General features: G+C 47.5%; 1 protein-coding gene across 2 annotated transcripts; it reads left to right on the top strand.

Annotated features, from left to right (window-relative positions):
• Window positions 1-459: 459 nt before the first annotated feature.
• Window positions 460-9,195, top strand: LOC144132766 (uncharacterized). Of its 2 annotated transcripts, none has more exons than XM_077665409.1 (7): window positions 460-1,381; window positions 4,436-4,667; window positions 4,734-4,829; window positions 4,926-5,090; window positions 5,257-5,401; window positions 5,525-5,634; window positions 8,099-9,195. In XM_077665409.1, the coding sequence occupies exons 1-3, from the start codon at window positions 743-745 to the stop codon at window positions 4,778-4,780; spliced, it is 918 nt and encodes a 305-aa protein (XP_077521535.1). In that variant the 5' UTR covers window positions 460-742; the 3' UTR covers window positions 4,781-4,829; window positions 4,926-5,090; window positions 5,257-5,401; window positions 5,525-5,634; window positions 8,099-9,195. The 2 variants fall into 2 exon arrangements, with proteins under 2 accessions (XP_077521535.1, XP_077521534.1); XM_077665408.1 differs by having other exon boundaries at window positions 703-1,381; window positions 5,257-5,357.
• Window positions 9,196-9,459: the final 264 nt, after the last annotated feature.

Genomic DNA, 9,459 nt, shown 5'->3' with positions numbered 1-9,459 from the left:
TATCGGTCTTAGGTAAAGGTTAAAGAAACAGAGAGAGTTCTGTGGAAAACAGGGATGCTTACGAAAGCGGCACTGGCAATATACAGGATCTTTAAGCAGGAAATTGCCAAAGAAAATATCTGTGATAATTGTAGGGGAAGCTCTTTGTTATTTGAGGCCAGGACGGCAGTTTTGCGAAATAGAAACGTTGTATGTTGGTGCGGAGGGGAGGAGGAAAGGGCTGAACACTTCATACTTTTCTGTAAAGGGCTTCACTCTACAATGGAAAGCAGCGGGGCTGATTCATCCAAAGCATTGGGGTTTAAGGACAGTGAAGGAAAAGTAGATTTTAAGCGGGTAGAAGTAACCAAGCGGAGCTTATCTGATTGGTGGCTAAAATCAAGACGAGTAAAATTTCACAAGTCATGGCTAGGTGGCTTGAACCACCGCCCGATTCAAAGGGTGCAGCCTTATTCATCCATCCATCCTGCCGTCACCGCTCCCTCAGTTTTTGAAAACTCTGTCGTAAGCATGAATCTTTGGAATAGCGCCTTCTTGACTTTCCAACAGTCCATGGAATTAACAGCAGGCATCCTCCCCGACTAAACACGTGCGCAATGCCGAGGCCCATTCACTGCGCTCCCAGCCTTGCCCCAAAGCTATCCGCTCGACAGACGTGCTCCGCTGGGGCAGAGGGAGAGTAGGTGTCGCCTCGCGGTGTGGGTGCGCTTCGCCAGCTTCGCCTCGGTTGATTCTAGTCGTTATGGAGAGCGCGAAAGAGAGGCAACAACGAAGGAACGAAGCGAGGAAGAGACAACGCGCTCAAGAGACGGCAGAAGAATACGTCGCACGACTCGAGAAGCGTCGTAAAAAAGATGCGGCTAGAAGAAGTCGTGCCATGTCCCGGAGTGACTCGTCAACTACGGAAGAGACCGGTTTGAGTTCTCGAGAGCGTCGCAATGAGAGGCTGCGTAGACGACGTGCCGAGGAAACGGAGGAAGAACGTGCAAGAAGACTCGAGAGACGGCGACTCGCCGATGCAGCTAAACGAGCTCGCTTCAACTCTGCGGCAACCGAAGGACCCTCAAGCTTAGAGCGTCGGAATGAGAGGTTGCGTAGACGACGTGCCGAGGAAACGGAGGAAGAACGTGCAAGAAGACTCGAGAGGCGGCGGCTCGCCGATGCAGCTAAACGAGCTCGCTTGCACTTTGCGGCAACCGAAGAAGAACCCTCAGAGCGTCGGAATGAGAGGCTGCGCAGACAACGTGCCGAGGAAACGGAGGAAGAACGTGCAAGAAGACTCGAGACACGGCGGCTCGCCGATGCAGCTAAACGAGCTCGCTTGCAATCCTTTGGAAGTTCTGTATGCGACTGGCTGTGGCACAAAAACGATCTAACACCGGTGAGTGAACTTATGCATCCGACTCTTCATTTGGACTATCCAGATTGGGACGATGAGGCGATACAGAATGCTAGAGTGTGTATAACACGTGCCGCAGTAACCTTCGAGAGCAGAAAGTGCCGCTGTAATGTGTGTCGAACGGTTACCGTTACCCCCCTTTTCCGCCTGGTTTTCCACCGCTAAGCAGTGTAGCCTAAAGATTGATTTCACCTCGCATAGCGTTCGTGCAAATCACGCGGCAGCGAGTTCAGCCAGTAGGCAGGCCCGTGTACTTTCCTTCTCTTTCTTCCTATCGGCAGCATCAGTAGCACTATTGTAGTCGTTATGGAGAGCGCGAAAGAGACGCAACAAAGACAGAATGAAGCGAGGAAGAGACAACGCGCTCAACAGACGGCAGAAGAATGCGCTGCACGGCTCAAGAAGCGTCGTAAATAAGATGTGGCTAGAAGTAGTCGTGCCACGTCCTGGAGTGACTCTTCAGCTGCGGAAGAGACCGGTTTGAGTTGTCGAGAGCGTCGATGTGCCGAGGAAAGGAAGCTTTCACAATTCAACTAGGGTTAACCAGAGCTAAACCACAGCCAATTTTTTGTGTGTGTGTGTGTATCCAGCCAGGGCACCCTGGTTAGGCACCTGCCCGTTACAAAGGGAAAGCTACATCATCATCATTATACAGAGGTACAGCCATTATCATCCATCCATTTATCCATTGCCTTTTGTCAGCTTAAGCTTTCGGAGAGGTAGCGGTGGCATTACGGAATCTTTGTTGTTGGGTCGCGTGCTTGAATTGCTTCAAGCTAAACCGCTTGCATCTATGTGCTCAGGCGAGACAGCAAAGCGTGGCCGGAAATGGGAATTCACTGCCGACAAAGTAAGAGAACGTCGCAACGCAGCAAAACTTGCGAAGCGAGTGGCTGCAGCGAAACAGCGTCGGCTCCCCCAAGCCTCCAACAACAAGGAAAGCAGAGCGAACGGCTGCGGAGTGGTCACGGCGGGTGCAGCGGCTGCAGCGGCCGCAGCAAGGCAACGTGCACCCCACATTTTCCCGACGAGCAGACGAACAGCGAAGGCAGCAAGCAAGGCAGCAGGGAAACCAGGAGGTGCGAGAGCGAGAAGCAGCGGAAAGGCTGCAGCAGAGCAGCGGTGGCAACAGCTGCGGAAACTGTGCGAAGTCGGTACGCAGCGGCAACGAAGCAATTCTTCAAAACGCTTGTAGGCAGTCCATTGGGAAGAGTTTGCAACGTTTGGATTGACACCAGCACCGGAATTATGCCGCAAACTTCTCGCAAAGGAGTTTCCCAACGAAGATATCAAGAGTTACACTCAAAAACATAACACAGCAGCCGTGCTAAACTCGGCAACATTTCGCTGCAACACTAAGCTCAGCAACTAGTAATGCTCTCGCATTTATACATCATAAGAATTGCTTGGTTCTTCCATATTCTGATGGCATATGTACTCCGCAGCGGTAGCCGAGTGGTTGAGCAATCGCCTCGCATGCGGGAGGTACGGGGTCCGATCCCCAGTGCCGCTGGGTACCCACCGGTGTGAGTACAAGCTTTCCTCTAGCCTGGTGCTCAGCTAGTAAGCGGTGAAATGCTTGGAAAATGGGTCCTTGACCCCACCTTGAGTAATCAAAAAATACCTGGTGCCATGGCGCTCTTTGTCCATAGACGCCCTTGCGCCATAAAAAATCCATAATAATCATCTTATGGCATACAACAATGCATAACTTCTTTCGAGTGATTTGTTGACGGTGGTGCAAAATGTGGTCAACATTTAAAAAATTGACAGTCGATCGCTTCGTCAAGAGTAGATGCAAGCATTACAGGAAAAGTATACTGCGTTCCAGGGCATTTGACTGGTGGTAACTGTGCTCAAATCTTGAGGTGCTGAACACCACGGTCGGTCTTCTTTATTTCTTTTGGTGTGTAGCGCAGAATGCAATGTATTGAACTTTATTGCTGTTACTGGAGCAATCTATTGGGGCTAACTTGGTTGCTGCAACGGTCCGTCGCCATGCACTCTGCGGTCCATGCATGTGCTGTAACTGGCGTAACTCTGTTTAGACACATTGCTTCATGTATGCACTGCTGTGCCGTTCTCGACAGCAGGAGTGCATCGTACGGTAGCGCCCGCATGCAGTGGAGCACGGTTTAGAACTTGGAGAGGGGTTCAGTTACTTTTGTCCTTGATTGTACTTCACTACTGCCTTTGTGAAGCTTACAAGAGTCTCAACAAGACAGTGAAGTAGGCGAGCTGCTAACTTAGGTCAGCTTGCGCGGAAAATCATAGAAGCCTTCCATGCTGACAGTTTCCTGGCGTACTCAGCGCCCAGTGGTTCCAGTATGTATGCTGCATGTTTGAAGTGTCAAATGAGGTTGCCTTGCTTAAAGCCACCCTGTTTATGCAGCATTACTCACCACTGTGGCTCAGTTGTTAGGGAGCTCGGCTACTGAGCCGGAGTTTCCAGTTTCGAACCTGGCCATGGCAGCCTCATTTCAATGGAGATGAAACACATATGGCACCTGTGTGCTGCATGTTGTCAGTGCACATTAAAGATCCACAGGTGGTTGAAATTATTCCGGAGCCCTCGAGTATGGCACCTATTTCTTCCTTTCTTCTTTCGCTCTCTCCCTAGTGCAACAACTGACGCTGCACAAAAATTAATACGAAAATTGGTTTTTGAAAAAACGGAATGGCGCAGTAACTTTCTGGCATCTTGGTGTTCCGAAACAGTTGCTGCACCATTCCCTTTCTTTAAAAACCAATTTTCGCATTAATTTTTGTGCAGTGTCAGTTGTTGCAGCCAGACACACTTCAAGATCTCGTGGTGGTGGCTCTTATGAAACGACCTTATTGCATAGGTTATGTGACCCGTTTAAATGGCTTGCATGGCCATCTGGGGTCACGTATCAAGCCACGGAGGAGTCGCATTGCATCCCTCTTGCATATGCAGCCAAAGCAGATTTCACAGTATGTTAATACCCCTTTAGCTTTTGTTGTGTTCAGCCTTATCAGTTTTGTACTCTTGTGTGGCTGAACTGCTTCTTGCAGGTTGTGAATGCTGGAGCAGCAGCGAGCGAAACATCACGACGCAACAGCATCCTCCTCAATTCAGACTTGGCGGTCATGCCTGTGTCTGGTGGCAGTGATGATGTGGAGGTGCACCTCTCTTACCAGTCGGACATTGCCGCAGAGGCTTATACCTGGAACTCTGGCTGTCCTCTTATGAAACATGGCGTGCGTGGCATTAGCACACAGACAGATGCTACACGTGAACACAAAGGTGAGATACGCTCGTTTCAGTAAACTCGTGCAGTTTTGAACCATTTGTCTTCTATCTCATTTCCAGCTGCTCAGACAGTAAATGTTTTTGCAATGAGAGGCACTCAGACATGATGCCCATGAGTTAAGCTGCCGGTCACAGGAGCCACCCTGGCTGTTTCAGGTACTTGCAAGTCTGCAGTTGTCACTTGCCTGCTTTGTATTCTCATTTGCTTTGGCCATGTGTTCAAGCCTAAAAGTGGCGCTTTCTTTATTGCAGACTTTATTGGCTTGGATTGTAGCGGGAAAAATGAAATGGGCGATTGCACGGTGACAGGATAGTGACTTATCTGAAGAACCTGAAGAAAAAAAAATCTCTTGGTAGAAGTTTCTACCCCGATGACTGCTGGGAAACATGAAGCGGAAGCTTAAGAGATAAAAAACAGTAGGTATTGCTCCTCTGCCTTTTTTGAGGGGGGGGGGGGGAGGAGAAGAATCGGAGCCATGAAGGGACGGCATCACATGACATGAACAGTTATGCCTTTGTGTAATCTGCCAGGCTAGTGTAACTTAATGTTTTCCTTAATATTTCCTTTTGTTGCACCTTTCAGGAAAGACATCCGTCAGCTGTCAGCTATATCAGGAAGCAGTCATCCACCATCTATGCAAATCAAGTGGGCTGGAAGCCTTCCTGATCTTTTTTGTGCACTTGGTACGAAAGCATGTTCCTGCTTCTCACAACTCCATGGCTGCACAGTGAGTTTGTTCTCTTGTCATGTCCTCTCATTTTAGGCATTCCAGCATGTTGTGGCGCAGCAAGTTTTGTCGTAAGCTGGTCAAAGTTGAATTCTGACTGTCTGCATTGTTTTCCTCTGGCAGGACACGTTTAGCAACTCGTCTTTGCAGTAGCAATGCTTAAGCCCAAGTTAACTGCAAACAGGGAGGACGAGGGCGGATTTCCTGGCCGGGACAGATAGAAACCGCGTTTGGTAAGCACTGACCGATGCCAGTATAGTACTTACTATAATTGTGTCAATTCAGTTGTGTACTCAAGCACTTTGATGAAATTCTTATAAGAGCAGGGACACTGAATTTGGTTGTGCACTTTTTCTTTGGGATGATGAGTGAGACATTAAAACATGGATCACCACATGGAGACCGCCTCTGCCCAATATATAATATGGCACTTATACCTCTTTCACACGGCATTCCTTGAAGGCCTTTCCAGCAAAGGCACCTTTTTTCACTAAAGGAGCAGCGACGCTGCTGAACGATGCAGCCCAAAGGTGAAACAGTCATTGAAGCTTAGCACCCGTTGCTGTGCTCGAGCCGGCTGAAGTGGGTGTTTTAAAATTAAAGTGGGGAATTCTGTTCATTCGTTGAGCTCAGACAATTTTTTTTTTTTCATTCTGATTGCTTGCTTGAAATAACTGCAACAGCTGCTGTCATCAGCAGCAGCAGGTTTTGTGTATTGCCTTTGCCACCAGGGGCACTAGGTGTTGCTGCAACACTTTGCTGTCTTAAAATCTGGGCATAAAATATAAACAACTGTACAAAAAGCAAAGCCAGACACACCTTTTGTGTTTTTAAAAGATGTTTTCAAACAGTGTTGGCTTCATCTACTCTTTTTTCATTGCTTTTACTTTTTGACGTTGGATGGCACTGCGATCGCAGGTTCTCGAAGGCCACGCCTTTGGGCTCCAAAGGTCTCCGATGGGCGCCTTCACCTCCAAGGCCCTTAGCGGCGAAGGCGCAACATTTGTGCCATGTAGCTGCACACCTTACGCCTTTGGATATAGGGACCCGATTCTCAAAGGCCTTTGCGGTGCCCGTGTGACAGGGGTATAATTTCATTTTTTACGTAATTTCACCCACCGAGCTGCGTCTATGACATCGCTTGTGGGGTTGAGGCCATGTGAAACATGAAAAAAAAAAAAAGCTGCAGTGTTATAACTGTTCTGTTGCTGTCACTCTGGTAGTTATTTTTAACGACAAACCAGTGATTACACTGCAGTATTTGTGCGACTCATGTGACGTCGTGAAGACAGTTTGGCTGCTGAAAGTGAAGTGAAAACTGCATGGGAAAATAAATCCAGTTAATAAATTATTTGCTGGATGCTGGCTACTTCTGCATGGTTACCAGTGCTTTTTAATGGCTTGTGCACCATTCTGAAGAAAAAATAACGGCAAAAAGTTTGGAGTCCCTGCTTAATCAATCCACCGATAGTTGCCTTCAGTCACAGTTGCATCACGTTACGTAGCAGGATAAACTGCAATTGAGGCTTAGTGGCAGTTTAATTCAGCTGAGATGACCATTGCAAGTTGAACGGGTCAGATGATGGCATCATGGTAGGCTGACCCACTGTATCGGACAACTCTGCAACATTTCCCCCCTGGCTTCTGTTCCACGACCATGCGTGGTATTTCGGTCCTTGCTGGTGTTCTCACATATCTGCATGTTTTCCCAATCCAGCACTTATAAACATGCAATACAGCAAGAGAAAAAAAATGGTTATGGCAGCCAGGCACTTTAGCCAAACAAGTGTCCATTGTATTGTCCAAAGTCTGTAAGGCTTCGGCACACATTAAATAACCCCAGGGGGTCAAAATTGTTATAAAGCTCTCCACCATGGCGCTCCTCGTAGTCCATGTGTCACTTCGGAACGTTTAACCCTAAAATCTGCGATTTACAATTTTCCTTCATTTGTACCTTGCATAGAGCACCTTCGTACCTTACCTTCGCATAGTTTTATTGCAGAATTGTGAAAAAACTGAGATTTATTCATAATGATTATAGTGTTTTGGTGGTTACAGATACACTGGTGATACTCACAGTACAGTAAAAGCTCGTTAATTAGAACTTCAAGAGGCTGAATAAAATGTTCGAATTATCCTTCAAGGCATCTTCATTGTGTCCGTGTCACCACCTCTAGGCACCTTCAAGGGAACGTCTAGATGAGCTGAAGAAATGTCTGGTTGTATGCAGACAGACGTGTATGGATCTGCAAAACCACCATGAAAGGACACGAAACTTGACGTGAAGGCATCAGTAGCTTGCAATCATCGCATTGCCAACATTTATGTAGTTAGGTGCCCCTGTGAATTCTTGTTTCTAAGCTATGCATCAAACTTCGACCGCGTCGGTTGTTGTAGCCAGACTCTTTCCCCCCCCAAGATGTTGTGGTTGTACGCATGAAATGGCCATGACAGAGCAACAGAGCAAGACCACATGACATATTGTCTCAACAAGAGGGAAATGAGGCAGGCCAAGGTTAAAGGGGCCACAAATGCATTCTGGAAACAGTTCAGAGGCAACTGCATCGGCTGGAGCTGATGGGATGTCTATGCTACCTACATCCCCCTTGCACATAACAGCCGATGTTGAGTCATGCAGTGTTATGCGAATATCCTTTCAACATTTTTCTTTATTTGTGCTTTCTTTATTTCTCTTAGGTGGAAGCAGTGGTGCGGATCTTGTGAAAAGGCTTGTAGCGCGATCTTTCACTAAAACATGCTACTGTCCACCCGGCTGCTGACCTGTCCAGTGCCCAGGCAAAGGAGAGGCAAGGAAAAAAAAACTAGCCGCAGTTTAACTATCTTACACTGAATGGTCGAGCGACCGAGCTGTTCTTGCTTCTACTATGATTTGGCTGCTTCTTACTTCTTGGCTTGACTTGTTGCTTGCAGCTGCTGTGTGTGTTTTGACTCGGATTAAGTCAAATTTGGAGACCACCATCATATTGAGCACGTTCAAATTAGCCTGGATATCGATTTTGGTTGAAATCGACGCTGGTAAAATTTCGAGTGCGGGGTGCGCCAAATTGGGGAGGTGGGATGGGCAACATTGTGGAAAAGACCTGGGTCTAATTTGGAAACACCATCGCATTGGCCATAGTTACAGTATGCTTTGGCATCTGACTTAAGGCTTATGAGATTGCCATGCAAATCTGAAAGTCAATTCAATGCCATATACGCAGCCGGACTAAAACTCGAGTTGTGCATTGAGTAGAGCAATCGCTCTAAAAATGCACGGCTGTCATACTGCCACGAAGGCTTCTAAGGCTTTCTTATTCATGCTCACAGCTGCTGGCACACGTCTTTATCGCTGGTTGTGATGCAAGATATGACCATCTTTACCTCGCATTATGAAACGTTGTTTTGCAGCGCACCAAAGTACGGACGAGTGAGTGCACACAACACAAATGGCAGACATCAACTGTGCTCTCTTCTCGTTCGTGTTTTGTGTACCGAAACGATGTTTCGTAATGCAACTCAGAACCAACTAGCGGAGCTGTCTGCGCTTGATTTATTTCGAATGATCGCAGCCACCCGCAACTGCGTCTACGTTGTTCAAGATTGCTGTTGTTACTTTTCGTGCTTTATCTCCAAAGTTCTGCGTAATCCTTAAATTGAGCATGGCCAAGAGCAGCAGGAATTCCATACTTCGACTACCGCTGAGGACGCATGTTGCTATCACCACTGCCGAGTTCAGTTTTTTGTATGCGCAAGTCAGTCCAATAAAGAGCTTCTTTTAGAAGCCTTTCACCGTGTCCCCGAGTGCTGGACTCTTGTCACCACAATGTGGCAACACGATGCAATGAGACAAATCTGTGTCTTCAGTAGTGATTGCACATTTCACTTTCAGATTCATTGCCTTCCCATTGCGTCTTTGAAACTGAATTCTCAGTCATTGTTTCATTCCATGTGGCGCATAAGCTTCTAGTGGATGGAAGCTTTTGGAGTGTGGAAGTGTGGTGGTTGTAGATGGGAGATGCATTTTGAAGCGAACACACCACTTCTCGCGTACAAATTAA

Source organism: Amblyomma americanum, chromosome 5, assembly GCF_052857255.1.
Source record: "Amblyomma americanum isolate KBUSLIRL-KWMA chromosome 5, ASM5285725v1, whole genome shotgun sequence".
NCBI classification, from domain to species: domain Eukaryota; kingdom Metazoa; phylum Arthropoda; class Arachnida; order Ixodida; family Ixodidae; genus Amblyomma; species Amblyomma americanum.
This window is presented reverse-complemented; position numbering and strand designations above follow the sequence as displayed.

Excerpts from the sequence above, each read along its gene's own strand:
- LOC144132766 (XM_077665409.1), top strand. The coding sequence starts at position 743 with ATGGAGAGCGCGAAAGAGAGGCAACAACGAAGGAACGAAGCGAGGAAG. Across the intron at positions 1,382-4,435 it reads ACAAAAACGATCTAACACCG|GTTGTGAATGCTGGAGCAGC; the intron begins GTGAGTGAACTT and ends TGCTTCTTGCAG. Across the intron at positions 4,668-4,733 it reads TGCTACACGTGAACACAAAG|CTGCTCAGACAGTAAATGTT; the intron begins GTGAGATACGCT and ends TCTCATTTCCAG.